Here is a 17,788-nt window from a genome sequence, read left to right on the forward strand (position 1 = left end):
GCTGCAGAACGCGAAGCAGCTTCCTCTTTAGAGCGCGCGCTCCGCCTGGCTCGATTTTTCCCGGCGTCGCGAACGCCCTGCCTCGCCCTTTTAGCTAATCAAATGGGATCTTTGATTAATTCAGTGCACCTCAGACGGGTGAGCCTAAACCAGGCTTCCCGACCTTCGGAAACGCCCAACCAACGCCCCGACCCTGTTGGTCCCTGAACAGAAAATGCTGAATTTGCGAACCCTCCACCCAATGTTTTGGATCCACAAGTCTTGCTAAGAGGCCGTGCACCGGCGTGCACCTGCCATTCGTCGCTGTAACCTTTGTCCCTTAGTCTTCTCGCTGTGGTCAGGGTTCGGGAAACAATACAGGGTCTCTACTTTCATTCCTGGGGTCTTGGGCTAACGATGAATTAGCCCTGCTGCTGGGACGGACGCCGTAACCCCAGGAATTCTGAGCCCATCTGCCCTCTGTAGCCCCTCGGTGAGTTAACTGGGGTGCGAAGACACTCATGCCTGGGGCTCTGCACCCCTACAGACACCAAGGCTGCACGGTTGGCCTGAATTTATTGTCTTGGCCAGGAGAAAGCAGTACAAGGCGCTGTGCCGGTTGCTAAGCATTCCCGTCCATTTATGCCTTTCTGAACTTTGGGCTCAGTCTTGGCCTCAGGTTCCACACATCACTGATTATGTAAATCTGGTGACTACCCCTTCCTCCCGCAGCACCTTGGGATTCCTGAACTGCCTGCATTCTCCCCACCACCACCCCCACACACAGTTCCTTCAGGAAAAAAAGCACAAAAGGTTTGGAGGGGTCTTTCTGATGTTCCTGCCGTGACTCTTGTGATTGTTCACCCAGAAAAGACTCCCAGTCTTGACTTGGCTTTGCCTGGAAAAGAACAGCAGGAGAGGCCAAGTCTGTGGTGATGACCTGGGCCTCTGGCTACAGTAGGATACTAGCTCCTTCTGTTATTTTAGGAGCAGTTTCTAGGGGGCTGGGGTCTTGCTTGCTTTTCACTCCCAGGGGCCCTCCATCTAGCCAGGACAGGAGCCCTGTATGCCAGGGCACTATACACGCCAGCACATTCTCAGAGGCCCTTTTTGGGCTCAGCCAATGGCTTTGATGGCTGGCTATTGCATCTTCGTCTCCATTGTTCTGTGGGCCACTGGCCCCATGACATCTCAGTAACAGTCCCTGTCCCTGTGGTCAACATTCCTATCAAAGGCAGCGCTGGTGGACCTTTCTAGGAGCCTGGAGCTTCCCAGTTGTGCAGTTCTCAGTGCCTAGTGGAGACCAGGCGCTGGGGTCTGGGAGAGAGGTGACATGCATGCCGGAGTAGTCCCACCTCCGTGAGGCTCTTCTTACACTTTTTTTTGAGATGGGGTCTCACTATGTGGTCCTGGTTGGCCTGGAACTTGCTGGGCAGACCCAGACAACTTTGGCTTTGGCGCACCTCCATGCCCAGCTTCTCTGTCCAGTCTTGTCTACTCTGCGCTAGGATGTCCTGACAGTCCAGAGTCGCTAGCTGAGGTCCAGTCTGTCAAGGAACAGGGCTGACGGTCCCAGTCCTGGCTGAATGCGCAGTGTAGCTAGGGGTGTGACCGGCTAGGGTTCTACTTCAGCCTCCTCTGTCTAACACTCTGGGAGCTCTTCCACACATCCTCCCGAGTCTCTGCCAGCACAGAGCTGAAAATGTCTGAATTCTTGCTGTGTAGAAACCAGGGTTTAGCAGCTATGGCCTATGAGCCAAAATCGGCTTGGAGACACCCTTTTTTTTTTTTTTTTTTTTTTTGTACAGCCTGCAAGTTAAGAGAATATTTTTTTTTTTTTACTTATTTATTTTGAGACAAGATTTTGCTTTGTAGCTCTGGTTGTCCTGGAACTTGCTCTGTAGACCAGACTGGCCTTGAACTCACAGAGATCCACCTGCCTCTGCCTCCTAAGTGCTAGGGCTAAAGATGTGGCTAGTTTAATGTCAACTTGACACATGTTTGTGCCACCTGAAAAGAGGGAGCCTCAGTCGAGATAATGCTCCATTAAGATCCGGCTGTTAAGCCTGGCGGTGGTGATGTACGCCTTTAATCCCAGCACTGAGGAGGCAGAGACAGGTGGATCTCTGTGAGTTAGAAGCCAGCCTGCTCTACAGCGCGAGTTCCAGGACAGCCAAACAGCCAAGACTACACAGAGAAACCTTGTCTCAAGAAGAAAGAAAAGATAAAAGAAAAAGACCTGGTTGTACGGCATTTTCTTAATTAGTGATTGATGAGGGATGGCACAGCCCATTGTGGGCAGGACCATCCCTGGGCTGGTGGTCCTGGGTTCTACAAGAAAGCACGCTGAGCCAGTCATGAGGAGCAAGTCAGTAAGCAGCATCCTTCCATGGCCTCTGCATCAGTTCCTGCCTCCAGGTTTCCCTCTGAGTTCCTGTCCTGACTTTCTTCAGTGATGGATTATGATGTAGTAAGTCAAGTAGACCCTTTCTTCTCCAATTTGCTTTTGGTTATGGTGTTTCGTCACAACAATAGAAACCCTGACTAAGAAACACACACACACACACACACACACACACACACACACACACACACACCCCACGAAGGTGGCAGAGGACCAGAAGAACAGGAAAGCAGTGGACAGAAACCTGGTGTCCTCCCAAAACATAAACCATTTAGTATTTGTTCCTTTTTAAGTTTTGAGGCTACATTTTGCTCTGTGACTGAAGAAGGCCTTAGACTCATAGTGATCCTCCTGCTGCAGCTCCCGAGTGTTGGGATTTGAAGGGCAAGGGCTGCCACACCCATCTCTGTTTGTTTATTACAAGAGAAGTGTCTCCAATTCCAGCGCCAAGCCATTTCCTGCCAGTCACACCATGGACCCTGGGACCTAACTACAAGCTTCATGGGAACAAAAGGTGGCTGCAGAGGTCCTCCAGGAGGATGGGAACTCCTGACAACTTGCCACGGCTGGGCGCATAAAAAGATCCCTAAATGTGGGACTCCAGGTCCCTTGGTCACCCCCAAATCTGTTGGGCGGGAGAGGGTTCACTTGACTTGGATTCCTGCTTTTCCATCAGGGTCCTAACTTTCCCCTTCTGGTGCCAGGACAGGACCTGGGATCTCTGTGTCAGGAAGTGATCCACCACTGAACTACAACCCAGACCCAACTCTCTAGAAGGAATTCCTGTGGCCAGGTTCAGGTTCAGCTAGACTTGTGATTGTGTGGTGTGCACAAAATCAGAGGCTCTGATACAACAGTGCTGGTCCTGTGGCCATGAGAGGTGTGTGCGCCCCTCGGGGGGGGGGGGCAGGGAGCTGAGGAATTTGGAGTTGAGCTCCCTGGTGACCACTGTGAATCTCCCAGTGCACTGAGGGGTTCTCTGCACCAGGGTGGCATGCAGCAGTTACTTGGACCCCTTGTCGTGTTAAGAGGCCCTTTATCACCACCAGGCGGTGGAAGCAGCTTCCTTTAAGGCAATGCCCATGGGCCATGGACAGGAACACCATTTCCCATAGGCAAGGAGCTTGGTGAAATATTCGAGGCCAGTGCCAAGGCCCAGAGTATACTGTAAGCCCATGGGGGAAGACACATCTCCAGGATTGCTCCTGTGAGGACACTCTGTACAGTCCCAGAAGGAGACAGAAGCTGTACTGGTCACCTGGGCTGTTAGACATTCAGCCAAAGGGCACACAAAAACTTCAGAAGTGCAGGAGTAGCAAATGCCAAGAAAATGACCGCGGAAAGTTGCTGAGTGGCCCCGGCTGGGGAGACTCTGCTGGAGGGTGGTGGCTGTCTTTGGTGAGGAGTCTGGCAAGGAGGAAAGTAGGATTACTTGAGGGGAGAGGTGCTGGCTAGTGACGAAACTCAGAAAGGGGCATGCGGACCAGGAGCTCCCACCAGACAGCTGAAGGCATTGCTGGGGGTAGGACGGCAGAGGGGTCAGCAAGAAGCCACCAGCAAGGGTGGGGGTCTCTGAAGAGAGTCCACCCGGGTCTGCAGGGCTGGAGGAAGGAGGGTTGGGGCTTCAGATACAGAGCGCTTGAAAGGCATAGGAAGAGCTGCCCCCTGCCCCACGCAAACAAGAGAAAGGAAAGCCCTGCCCCTCCAGGCCTTCCCGCAGTTCCAGCGCCCTCTGCTGACAGAGCCCAAGCTTGCACTCACCGGAGAAGTTTTTCCAGGGCCCAGCTACATCCTCACAAAGCTGACTCAGAAGGGACTTTCTGAAAAGAAGTAACCACACTCCCAGTGAGTCCATGATTAGAGCCATCGCGATGCTTCTCAGTCCAGGTCACAGATGTAGAAAGTTCCTTTCTGGTACCTCTGAATGCTTGTTCCTGAAGCTTAGCCATCGAGACAGAAGGGGCTGCCAAGTCTGGAAAAGAATCCAGTCAGGACTTGTCATGGTTTGCATGAGAAACGTCCCTTACAATACTCCCCAGCTGCGCCCTTTGGGGAGGTCGTGGAAACGTTAGAAAGTCAGGCTAAGCTGCTGCAGGAAGGATGCCGGAGTGTGCCTCTCTCTGGTTATACCTGGTCCCTGGCCAGTGCTTGCGTCTCTGCTCGCTTCTCTGCTCTCTGCCCAGTACCGGGCGAGCATCCTCTTCCACGGGGCCTGCGACCACGAGGCTCTGCTTCACTCTGGGCTCAAAATCAGTGCTGTTAAGCATGACAGGGTGAAGTTTCCAAAACCGTGGACCAGATCTCTGGTAGTTATTTCATTCCAGCCACAGACACAAGTAAGCAAGATCACGCTGATGGCACTGAGCGTGTCAGAAGGAATGTTTCAGCCCCATCAGGTTTTCCACCTCAGCTGAGGTCAGCAGGGCAGAGATGGGTCTTCCTGGACAAGCGCCACGCAAATCCAGCACGGTGAGGAGAAGGAACCATGGCTGTTTGACTCACTTTTGTTACCGACAACTGTAATGGCGCTCGTAGGTGCCTTGAGAAGGCAGAGGGAAGGCTAAGGGAGGACATGAACAACACTCGAATAGCTCGTTACCGGCTGTCCTGTGCTGCGCAGGCTCTGGCTGCACTGGGAATCAGGTGAGAGTTCCTGGCTTTCCACTGAAGTACTTTACTTTTTAATTTTTTTTTAAAGCATGTGTGTGTTCATGTGAGCGCAGGTGCCTGTACATGGAGAGGTCAGGGACACCCTCAGGTCCTGCTTCACCTTGCTGGAGACAGGATCTTTGGCTCATTAGGTGCACCAGGTTTGCTGGCTCACAGGCTTCCGGAGAGCTCCTGTTTCCGCTCCCCATCTCTCCTTTGGGGTGCTGGGCTTACAGATGCCTCATGGGTTTGGGGATCTGAATTCAAGTAGTCAAGCTCTCAGGACACACGCTTCTCCCCGGGGCCATCTCCCCAGCCTGTCATTGAGGTATTTGGTGTCAGGCTGGAGAGATGGCTCAGTTGTGGAAGGCTAGGCTCACAACCAGAAACATAGAAGATAGTTTGTGTCTGGTTGGCCCCAGCTGGCCTTTTTTGGGGCTCATCCTCCGCTCTAAGACGTTTACATGGACTAGAGATTGTCCCAGCCCCCTTTGTTCTGCCTGCTGCTCTAGGCTTGGCATCCTTTGTGGTAACTGTACCCACCTTGCCTGGGTTTCTCAGCCTTTGGTATCCCAGGTTCCTGAGAAGTCAAGGATCCATCACCCACCTTCATCTCTGGTCTGTGAGGTTCCTCACTGGTAAGCCTCTCTGTCTTCTATGAAAGGTGTTGCCATGATGGGACTATGAACGATCCTGGGGAGCTCATGTGCTTGAACACTCATTTCCTATTTAGTACCAGGCAGTGATGGGGAGGTGGATTATGGAACCTATAGACGTTGGCACCTAGCTGGCAAAAGTAGCTCACTAGTGACAGGCCTCTGGCTCCTGGGCCACCCCAATGTGCACAGCTGCTGCCTCCCACTCCTGCTGCTGTGGCCAGAGCTGCTCTGCAGTGCCTCCTGCAGGGCAAAGTGCAATCTCCTGAAACTGTGAGCCCACATCAACCTGTCTTGCCCTGTGTTGTTTCTGACGGGCTTTTGTTTGAAAGATGCAAAAGCACGAACATAGCTGCACCCTGGGGAGAGGAGTAAATGCAGAGCGGCTTCCTCCCGACGGCCTGACTTTAGAATACCTTCCCCCCCAGAGCACCCCCAGCCTGGGTGTGTGTGTTCCTGCTATGAAGGAGCTGACACAGCTCAGGGAAGCACAGTCAACAGCACAGCCATAGACAAGTAAACCGCCTAGGCTTTTCACAGACAGGGAAGCTAATACTGGAGTGCAAGGCAAGGGCAGCAGCATAAATCCAGAGAGCCAATGACTGTGCTTGTGTGGTCTCTGAGTCTGTCTCCCCAATATTATCCAGCCAGATAGCAAAGCCGTCTCTCTCTCTCTCTGTATGTGTGTGTGTGTGCGCGCACGCAGACACGTGACAGGATCCAGCTAGCTCTCATTTCCATCAGGTCTGGAGGTGGCAAGGGGTGACAAGCTCCAGAATGAGTTCCTGCCACAGGTATGGCCTGAAAGCAAGGGAGCTGTGTACATAGGTGAAGGGCTTCTGGTGTGACGGCGCTCTGTGGAGAGAGGTCAGTAACAGCCCCTCTATTCTCTTCATCCGGGTGCTTTCTGGTTTTCTGCTCAGATGACCTGCAGAGGCTGAGAATTCAATTTACCTTGTAATCCTGCGCCCTGCAGGGTAGAGCCTGCCTACGATCTGCGGGCACAGCAGCCCCGCCACAGGAAACCTGGTTTTCTCTCCCAGCAATCCCACGTGTTTCCTGGCTTTCTCACTCTGCCTTGAACTGAGAATTTAAAACCCCTTGTATGTCATGCTAAAAATGTAATCTTCCTGGTGCTGGCAGACATCAGCATCCCACCCCACACCTCTGATCTCCACCCTGGTGCTGTTCGGAGCTGTTCCTCGGTCACCCAAATATGCTTTCCAGAAAGACTCCATCCCAGGCAGTGACCAGGGTGTAACTGAATGCCAGGCTGGGCAGGGTGGGAAGTAGGTGCCCTAGGATCAGAAACACCACGATCATGAGAGAGTCAGAGGAATAAAGGGGGCAAATCTCTCTGACAGCTATGTGGGAGGCCACACCAGACTTTCCCTGGCTTCCAGAGGCAGCACACTGTGATCCTTGGCTGCTTGGCTGGCAGGATGTCACCCAATCTCTGCCTCCGCCTTCACAGCACATCCCCCTGTGTCTGTGTCCAAATCCTGTTTATAAAGACATCATCACGTTGGATTAAGGCTTGCTTCAACCTAACTGTACCTGCAACAGTCCTATTTCAAATAGACACATTCTGAGGTACCGGGGCTCAGAATATGAGGCTTTTTGTTTGGAGGTGTGCTGCTTGCACGTGTGTGCCTGGTGCCCACAGATCTATAACAGAGCATTGGGCTGCCTGGGACTGGTGTTAGAGATGGTTATGAGCTGCCACTGGGTGCTGGGAACTGAACGTAGGCTCTCTGTTAGAGGAGTCGGTGGTCTTAGCCATCTCTCCAGCCCCTCATCATAAGCTGTAGGGAGAATGACTCAACCTACACTGCCGGGGAAAGAGAGAGAGAGAGAGAGAGCGCCCTTGCTACCTTGGGCAGCCAGTGTTGGATCCTGTGTGAGGCTGTTTCTGGTACTGGAATGAGCCAATTGAGGCATCCTTGTTGGGTATTTCTCCACAAGGGAATTTACTGCTGAGGACCTTGTGCCTTAAAAATCACTGAAGGAGGGGCTGGAGAGATGGCTCAGAGGTTAAGAGCATTGCCTGTTCTTTCAGAGGTCCTGAGTTCAATTCCCAGCAACCACATGGTGGCTCAAACCACCTGTAAAGGGGTCTGGTGCCCTCTTCTGGCCTGCAGGCATACACACAGGCAGAATATTGTACACATAATAAATAAATAAATAAATATTAAAAAAAAAAATCACTGAAGGAGGCAAAGGAATGAAGGCTAAGAGGTCCCGTCCCAGATTTAGGACATAGCAGCTGCCACACCAGCCATGAGAGCACACCAAGGCCACAGATGCAGGTCTGCAGACCCAGGGAACATGAATTCAGGGGAAAGACACAGCTGAAAATCACACATGCGCTGAGGGGTGAGGTGCAAGCTGGCTGCAGGCAGGATATAGGCGGGAGTTCAAAAGGATGTAGACGGGCTATAGGTCTATAGGAGAGCGTGTGTGAGCAGGCCTGTGCAGTGTTTCCAGTCATCCTGGTGGCCTTGAAGGATCTGAGACAGTGACTCTGCCTTCTTCACGGTTCCCATCTTCAGAGACTTTGTCATAAGGTCTTCCTCATGGCTTCCAGCCTTGCAATGCAGGACAGCAGCGGGGCTGACAAGTGCCGAGCCACCCACAGACCGTTTGGAGAGGGAGATGCAAAGGGGAGGGTGATCAGGGAAGGTTTCAAGAGGAGGTGGCATTTGGGGTGGTCAGAGTGTAAGTGTGGCCCCTCTGTGCTGCTGGCACTTGGTGGCCCCTTCTGCCCAGATGACCCCCACCTCTACAGGGTGCATGAACCGGCAGGCACAGGAACTGTTTGCGTCCTTCATTCCGCTCTTGTTATCTTGGCTTCTCCAGGGCAGCTTCCATCCAGAGTTGCAAAGCAGAAGGGAGACAACCTGGGGCAGTTCACCTTCTCAGGCCTCCACTGACACTACCAGAGAAGGCCTCTCTGGAGGGCCCAGTTGAGGACGACAATCTACCCATGAGTCCCTTAGCATGGGAGCCCTACCCTCACCCGAGCCAACGGCAGTGTCCAGAGAAGCCAGAAGTTTACAGCTAGCTGGTGAAGCTTGGAGGGAGGGGGCACTGGCTTCAAACAAGCCCTTCCCTGTCACCAAGCCATCTAGGTGCACGGGTGCACAACCAAGCCATCTAGGTGTGTGGTGACGCTCACGGGTGCACGCTGACTCATGGCTCTGGTCAGCAGAGCCCAGGGAGCACGAAGTGTGAGCCACAGCTGAAAATGACATACGCACTCAGGGGTCAGATGCAGTTCCTACTGGTGAGCTACCGGCAGAACGCAGGCAGGCATCGGTGAGTTACAGGCAGAGGCGCCAGAGGGCTGAGGTGCCGGAGGGCTGTGCAAGGCTTCCGGTGGCCCTTGAAGCTCAGACTAAGAAGGCAGTAACACAGGGAGCAGAGAATATGAGACAAGCCCAAGGAACACTGTGGAATCAACAAGAAGCTAACAAACCTCAGGGGTAGTATCTCAGCTCAGGGTTGGTGCTGGAGAGACCTGTTTGCATCACCAGCAGGGAGGGATCACTTGGATATTCCTTGCTGGGTCTTCCAGAGGGAATTCTGGGGAAGAAGGGCTGCCTGAGGGGAGCTCCTGGAGGAACAGAGGAAAATTCCCCTCTTCGGTACTTTGGGAACTTGGAGAGTAGGTGATACTGGCTCGCAGAGCATTGCACAGATTTTTTTTGAAAACAATGTTTTTGTTTTGTTTTTTCACATATCTTTGAAGGATTGAGAATAGTGGGGGAATAGGGCAGGAACCTGTTTCTCCGGAATGTTTTGTACCTGTTAGTGTGGGCAGTGGCAACCCCTGTGGAGACCACGTGGTGGCACTGCAGGACAGGCATCCGAATAGCCGCTGTGTAGCCAATAACCTCCATGCTGGGCTTCTTACAGGCCGTGCCTGGATTTGGTGAAGTAGTTCATCCACTCATCAAATGGCTGGCTCACCCACTCCCTCATTCATGCATTTATCCATCAGCGGCTCATTCACTCAAGGATTCATCTGGCACCCGTCCTTGGTGGCCCTGCTCTGGCTTGGGAGACATGGGGCAGCGTGATGGGGATAAGGTGGAGGGATCTGGGGGCCGGTGGTCAGGAAGTGGTATCTGACTCCAGTGTGGGTCAGTGTGGAGTAGGGCAGGGGATGACGGGCTTGGGCAGAGGGGTCAGGTCCTGACTAGGGCTCCGGTAGCTGTGAGGGCCAGGATATGAGAAGGACAGCCTTCGGTCACTCACCTGGTAGGTCAGATGCCATTTAAGGGAAAATCTTGGCTGGCACGGAGGGCCACAGTTCATCCCTGGCTAACTGCATCTCATGGGGATAGAGTGTGAGACAGGGTCACACCTGTAAACCCAGAACTCAGAAGGGCAAGGCAGGAGGATTAAGAGCTTCAGGTTAGACTGGGCTACATGGTGAGACTCTGTCTCATATACCAAAACTAAACCAAACCAAAGCCCTAATAACCAAACCTAAAGTAGCCCATCTGAGACGGATAACAAAGAATAACGAACCACTGTGGAGAGATGTCTCATGCGGTTCAGGGCACTTGCTGCCAAGCCTTACGACCTGAGCTGAATCCCTGGGACCCACATGGTAGAGAGAACAGACTCCCACAGTTTGTCCTCTGACCTCCATGGCATGTGTATGCCCACACACATGCAGGCCCACATATGCTCTAAACAAATAACAAGCAAATATAAACATATTTCTCATGATTCTGGATACTGAGTGGGTTCAGTGTCTGGTGCCAGCCTTAATAGGCAGAGCCTTGAAGCCGGGTAGTGGTGGCGCACATCTTTAATCCCAGCACTTGTGAAGCAGAGGCAGGTGGATCTCTGTGAGTTTGAGGCCAGCCTGGTCTACAAGAGCTAGTTCCAGGACAGGCTCCAAAGCTACAGAGAAACCCTGTCTCGTCTCGAAAAACCAAAAAGAAGAAGAAAAAAAAAAACCCAGGTTGGCAGGAAGGAGATGGGGTCTCCCTGCAGGGTGGTTGCATCATGTCATGACATTTTCCCATGTGCCGGTCAGTCATTTGTTGTGTTATTTGGAGAGATTTCTAATCAAGTCCTCTACTGGTTTCTTTCTTTCTTTTTTAACTTATTGGGTTATTAGGGTTTTTATAATGTATTCTGGCTAGGAAGTCTATATCACAGACATGATTTATAAATATCCTGTTCAGTTCTGTGGGTATTGTCTTCTACATTTTTTGTTGTTTGGCAGAGGCACACTATGGCGCCAGAGGCTGACCTTCTGCTATACAGGCCAAGCCTTCGTAATCTTCCTGAAGCCAGAGATACAGGCATTGTCTGGGCTCGTTCGTTCATCTTTTTTTCTTCCGGGAGGTGGGCAAGGCCCACCTTTTTTCTTTTATGGTTTATTTAACTTTATTTTATGTGCATTGGTGTGAAGGTGTCAGATCCCCTGCAACTGGATCATCAGATGGTTGTGAGCTGCCATGTGGGTGCTAGGAATTGAACCCGGGTCCTCTGGAAGAGCAGTCAGTACCCTTAACCACTGAGCCATCTCTCCAGCCCCTCGTTAATCTTTTTTTGCATCTTTGTTTAGACAGGGTCTCACACTCTGGCCAGGGTGGCCTGAAAATTATGGCAGGCCTCCTTCTTCATCCTGTTGAGTGACATGAGCCACCACACCCAGCTTGAAGTCTATTCATCACCCACTGAACGGTCTTGTCCTAGTCCAATGGCCTGTAACTCTGACTCCTATTCCAGCACCCCGTTTTGGATACTGCAACTTTGTAACAAATATTCAATTGAGAAATGCTAATCTTCTAATTCCTCATTTTCGTTCTGGTTGTTTGGGGGCCTTGATAGTTCTTCAATGTAAGGAGATTTTCTATTTTTAAAACTTTTAAAGCCAGGTGGTGGTGGCGCATATATTTAGTATCAGCACTCGGGAGGCAGAGGCAGGCAGATCTCTGAGTTTGAGGCCAGTCTGGTCTACAAGAGCTAGTTCCAGGACAGGCTCCAAAGCTACAGGAGCTTTGGATAAATCTTTTGAATAAATCTTCTACAAAGATTTATTTCTGATTATGTGTGTCAATATCTGCACATGAGGGAAGGCAACGAAGACAGGGCTCCCCTGGAGCTTGCCACAGGCAGCTGTTAGCCTTCTGACACACTACTGGGATTGAAGAGCAGGAGCAGAACGTGTTCTTAAGGCCACACCCTCTCCAGCCCTGTGGGTTGATTGTTCTATTGAAAACTTTCTTATCACTTGTGGGTTTGCATGTGCACATTCATGTGAATATGGGTACAGTCGTATGATAGCAGAAGTCAGAGGACAACCTTAGGTGTGGTCTTTACACACACCCCTCCCCCAGTGTCTTGTTTGTTACTTGTTGGCCCATGAGCTTCTGAGGTTTTCTGGTTTCTGTTATCTCACCATAGCAATTTTGGGAGTACCGATGTGTGTTGTGTCCAGCTTTGTAGAGGCTCTTGAAGGAGCAGAATCAACTCCATTTTGAGAAAGAACTCCATTTTAGACAGGACCTAACTAGGCGGCTGAACGCAGCCCAGCAAAGTCATAAGCATTCCCAAGAAACTGTGCCTGCCCTGGTCACAGTGACCCACCAGGGTGTCCAGACAGCATCTGTTTACCTCTGCTTGCTGTGAACACCCTTTAGGGATCTGATTAACTGCTGTTTTAAGATTTCCCTTTAACCCAACCAATTAAAAGTTGTATACTTTTTCCCCCAATCCCAAAAGGCCTAAATTTGTGTCACCTTGCCTGCAGTTTTTCCCTTTAAAAACTCTTTACCTTGAGGGCTCAGACCTGTTTTTCCCCTACCCGCTGTGTCGGAGTGAGAGGTTAGCTAACTTGTAATCAATAAACCCCAGTGTGTTTGCATTAGAAACTGGCTCTGGGGTGGTCTTGTTTGGGGTCCCGTGACACAGGCACACTTTTACCCACGAGTCACCTCCCCAGCCAATATCAGATCTTATGATCCATGAATATGGGACATCTTCCCATCCTCTCAGGTCTTCAGGGTTCTTGAATGCTTTGTTAATTTTATACCAATCTCCAATCTTTTTTTGCATGTTGTTGTAAGTGAAACTGGCTTCTTAATCTTTCCAAGTTGCTGTGTCACTCGTTCCCCTCCCAACCTTTCATTAAATAGAGAAATACACACATGTGGGTTCCAGACGCTGGCTGGCTTCTTTCTCTGCAGAGCCAGGATAGGGAAGGAGATGTCATTCTCCTCTTCCTTGAGAGACTACAGGGTGCGACCTGCAGATGGCTGGGGTCACAGAAGAGCATCATTGGGCCTTTTTACCACTGGGAAACTGGGCTCAGAGTCCAATACTGGGGGAGAAGGTCATCCCTTGGCAGCTCATGCCAAAGCACAGGACAAGCTCTGGGCCTTCCTGTCCTGTACGCAGCCATTTAGACCCTTCCCTGATAGTGTGTGTAAGCTCTCTGGGACACCTTGTCTCCTATGAGGATGGGGCTGCTGCCCTGCAGCCTGGCCTGTCTCCATCCACAGGTGTTAGCCTGACTCATACAACACAGTGGGCTTTTCCCCCTCCCCCCAGACAAAGTCTTTCTGTGTAGTCTTGGCTGTCCCAAAATTCACTCTGCAGACCAGGCTGGCCTCTTTACCACTACGACCCAGCTCACAGTGGGCTTTTGACAGTGATTGGGTTGATTTTATCTCATCCCTACTGTGATACAGGTGGCCCAGTGCAGCTGTCCCTCTGCGGATGAGGCAGCTGGTGATACCTCCTTATTCATATTGTCTGCAGAGTGGGGGCTCAGCCTGCAGGCAGAGGGATGATTCTGTGGGGCAAACCCCAAGCCCCAGAGCAGGGGCTCACCTCTCTCTGCCCTGCCCCCACCAGGAGTCAGCCCTCAGTGTTATGCAGGGAGTTCTAGCCCCTTAGGTCTGAGACTGTAGCTCCTGTCTCTCTGGTCAGTCACCCTGGGCCTGCCCCCTGGGTAAAGGCATCAACACACGCCCTCTTGAGAGCTGGCTGCCCAGCGCTACTAGAGAAGGGCTGTAAAATCCTAAGCTGCTTTGCTCTCCCCGAAGATTTGTCAGTTCTGCTTGTCCAGGTGTGGGTAGCCTCCCTGGCTACATATGAGGGGCACTTGATTGTCAACAATGCTGAACCCAGGGGATGTTGGGCTCTTGGGCCCAGCAGGGACATGAGGCTTGACAGTATTTAGGGACTGTCATGGTAGCTTCAGAGGTTTCTGGAGGATGGGCCCCTGGAACTCTAGCGGAGCCTTGGTCGGTTCTCAATTTGCTACAGCCCTGCCATGTGAGGGAGGGGTGTGGGATGAAGAGCACTTTCCTGTCACCCTTGGATGGCCTATTTTCACAGGTCATGGGTAACATGGACAACTTGGGGGGGGGCTGTACAGGCTGACAGAAGAGGGTGGGTAGAGTGTGTAGGGTCCCAAGTTTCACGCCAAGACACAGGTGACATGTTGCTTACATGTGTGACATGTTCTCACAGCTCTCGCTCAGCTCACCAATGTTGTAGCGATATCAGTGTCCAGGGCACTCATGGATTGAGCCATCACCTTCCCAGGGTGGGGTCTAGTCTCAGGTCTGGGTCACACAGTGGCCACTAAAAGGGGTCCAGGCAGCATCGGAAGGGAGCAGGTCAGGATGGGGCAGAGTCCTGGGTTCGGGTGGTCACAGAGCAGTGGTGTCTGAGGGCCACTGGACAGGGAGGCCATGGCAGGCCAGCTGTGGACAGAGGTTCTTTCTCTTAGCCAAGGAAGCACAGACCCAGCTCTGGCTGGCGCCAGGACCACAGGATGCTGTTGACTGTATCGTGTCAAAGGCTCTTCCACACGAGATCCAGACACTTCCCGGGTACCATGCCATTTGGGAAGCCCACAGCACCTGCAATTACTGCCCGACTTCTAAGGGACATGGGTGAATAGAAGGCCGGAGTGAGCTTCAAGGGCAGGATGCTGACTGGAAGTGCTAGCAACATTAGTATACCAGGCCACTATGGCCATCGATGCTGACAAAGCAGGACATTGGATAAGCAGTCTTAGGAGGGCAAAGTCTCAAGTATGGGTGTGTCCAGTCTGCTCCTCCTGAGACAGGACCTCTCCCTGTGGTGCCTGCACATTGCCATGCTGTGGGTCTGTGTCCTGTCTCTTCCCACAGGGACAGCTGGACTGGATTACTGTCACTGATGACCTCATTTTGACCTGATGATGTCACGCTGAAGTGCTGCGAGGGGAGAGATCAGGGTCTCAACATATGGGCTGGGAGAGACAGCGCAGTCCTTTGGGCCCTGTCCCCCTCCTCCATGCACTCTTGGCCTTCTGAGGTCATCCTCCTTGCCCTCCACACCTGAGGTGCCATTCTACTGTCCGGAAACATGCGGGTTCTGACCAGACCAGTAAACAAATCAGTATGATCCAGAAGGCCAATTTTTCTGGCCTCCATGGGCCATCTTTGGAGGACGGAGATACAGGCGTGTGCGCTGGGCGGATGACGCCCTCACACTTACTTGAGGGCCGGGGTGTTTGGCCTCTGGACCCACAGCTAGTTTGCTGCTGGCCCCTCACAGGACCTCCCTTCCCCAGGACCGGCTGTACACTGCTCGCTCTGCACTACTTGGTCTTACCTAGAGAGGCAGCAATGTTAACAGAAAAGTGGGGATGAACACGTGAAGCTGGTCTGTGTAAATGCAGGCAACCTTATTAATGACAAGCCTGAGCTAGCAGAGAAATCCAGTCACGATGCCTCAAGGTATCCATGGCAACCACCACCTCTTCCTTTCTACCCAGGCTCAGGAGGGCTGGTACAGTGGCCCTGTCCTGGGGCATTCACTTACAGCCGTCTTGGGCCAAGACTCTCCCATCCCACCCAAGGGGACCGGGGAACTTAGAAGCCATGACTGCACTGCCCTTTGGGGCCCAGCCCCTCCCATCCTCAGCTCTCAGGGGGCACAGTCTCTTCTCACGGTTTTATTCTTTATTAACACTTTGCTGCTTGTCACTGCTTTGAGCTTCACTGCAGCTCCATGTCTGGTCAGTCCTTTTCGGAGAATGAATAGAAACAATGAACTCTAGGCCAGCGCTCTCTCCAGCCTCGGTTAGCTTCATGATTGAGTTTTCCCATCAGACCAGCGAAGGCCCAGTCCCTGGGCAAGATGCAAGCTCTGCAGCTACATCAGGGAAGGGAGGCGACCCTCCCCCAACCCTTCAGGAGGCCCCATGGTGCCAAAACAGAACCCCCAGTTAGACAGGGACTGAGCTGGACAACATTTGGAGTTCAGCTGCTGGAAGGTCCCAGCGTGGCCCCCACTGGAGCGCTCTGCAAACTGGGCAGTTGGGCTCCTGGGGATGTCGGGTGGTTCTAAGGCCTTCCCGACTCTGAGCTGCTGTCTTCCTCCGGAGCCCCTCCTGGTACAAGGGTCTCCTGTCCTGCTTGTCCGGCCCCACCTGGCCCTGTGGCCAGCCCAGCACTGCCTGCAGGGATCCTTTCACATGGGCGATGCTCTTGACTAAAACAGAGCACAGCACAGGGACCCGGCCTCTGCCCCACTGTTCCAGCCTGGACACTGGACTCCTATTGGCAGAACTGATTAAGCCACTTTGTCCTCCTCTGAAAGATCCTGATTCCCAGGGAAAACGGAAAATGCTTTTCAAAACATCATTACTGTGCTGTGCCCGTTTGTGTGCAGCTCCTCAGCAATGCTGTGCTCCATCCAGGGCTGAAATGTCCATGGCCCCTCACTTGTGTGTGCACAAAGACACATGCCAGCACACCAGGACACTGCTGAGAAGCTCTTCCACATGCCAGATCGCATCACACAACCTTAGTCACACCATCAACCGGGCTGTTGCTGCTCACACGCCTCTAGGGTCCAGTGCAGCCTCTGATGTGTGTGATGAGTGTGAGGTCAGCACGAGGACACCTGCAGCTGGCCACAGTGCCCACACCTGTGCAGGAGGGGAGACTGTGAGCCTGCACGTGTGCGCACCCTAAGCGCGCACAGACAGGAAGACCAGGGCACCCACATGTGCTTGGGCATGGATGGGGAGGTTGTGTGCCTACATGCGTGTGTGCCTGTGTGTGGCACAAACAGTGAGCTTGGGGCTGTGGCCACTGCTACTGTCCTATGGGAGAGAAGCATGTCAGAATGAGCCTGGCAGGTGGAGGCAACAGCTAATTCTACACATCTGCCTTCGCTGTGCAGAGTCACAACAGCCCTTTCTGTAACCAGTCATGTGAGGCCCAAACAGGACCTCGGAGTCTAGCTGTGCAGGAAGGGGGCCCCTTTCTCACACCAGCATAATGCACCCCGTGATGAGGTGGGTGTGTTGGGCTGCCTCAGTGCCCTAAGAGGGCCAGGTTCAGACATCCACACTGGGTAGCAGGAGAGGCCTCCCCTCTCCTTCCTCAGTCGCCTTCTTCCATTTCCCAGCATTGCCCAGCCTACTCTGAGGGGTTCCTGTCCACACTGTGAGAGGACAGTGGGGCCGGGCATGGCTCTCAGGAGCCCCCAATGCAGCTTTTCTACAGGCTCCACCTGTCCTGCAACTAAGGCTTTGACCACATGGAAAAACCAAATGCATCCCTTTGTAAAACCTCAGAAGGAAGCAGGACAGAAGGACCATGATGCACTGAGAAGCATCATGAGATCCTTGGGGCCTGGGTGCTGGTTCTTGATGGGAAGCAGCGTCAAACCCTCCCCTGCTCTGAACTTGGTACATTACAGTGAGGACAGACAGGAAGGAGTACGAGCCCCCTCCTCAGCTGGCCAAGGTTTGCAGAGGGGGTAGGTAGGAGGGCACTGCAACCCAAGCAGTGCAGTTTGGTTCACTATGTACAGCAGAGGGTGGCTGCAGCCTGGTGGGAGTCCTGGGTGCTGCTATCTGACACGCTTCTCCACCGAATACACAGAGATGTAGTAGTCGTTGCTTCCGACTGCCAGATGAGGCTGAGGAGAGAGCAGAGAAGTGCATGAGCCGGGCCTCAGCTACAGTGGGAGCTGCAGCGTGGGGTGAGGGGAAGGGAGCAGGCTGCTTGGACGCTGTGCCCAGCTCTAGCCGGGAGGCACAAACTACCGTAACACCTCT

At 52.7% G+C, this 17,788-nt stretch overlaps 1 protein-coding gene across 2 annotated transcripts in view; it reads right to left on the reverse strand.

Annotated features, from left to right (window-relative positions):
• Positions 1–15,655: 15,655 nt before the first annotated feature.
• Rptor (regulatory associated protein of MTOR complex 1) overlaps positions 15,656–17,788 on the reverse strand; it is a 300,137-nt gene continuing 298,004 nt past the window's right edge. For both annotated transcript variants that reach the window (XM_048429258.3, XM_048429259.3), the window contains exon 34: positions 15,656–17,649. In XM_048429258.3, the coding sequence (XP_048285215.1) occupies positions 17,581–17,649 (69 nt within the window). In that variant the 3' untranslated portion in view covers positions 15,656–17,580. The remainder of the gene's footprint in view (positions 17,650–17,788) is intronic.

This window comes from Myodes glareolus, chromosome 9 (assembly GCF_982192425.1).
Source record: "Myodes glareolus chromosome 9, mMyoGla1.1, whole genome shotgun sequence".
Taxonomy (NCBI): domain Eukaryota; kingdom Metazoa; phylum Chordata; class Mammalia; order Rodentia; family Cricetidae; genus Myodes; species Myodes glareolus.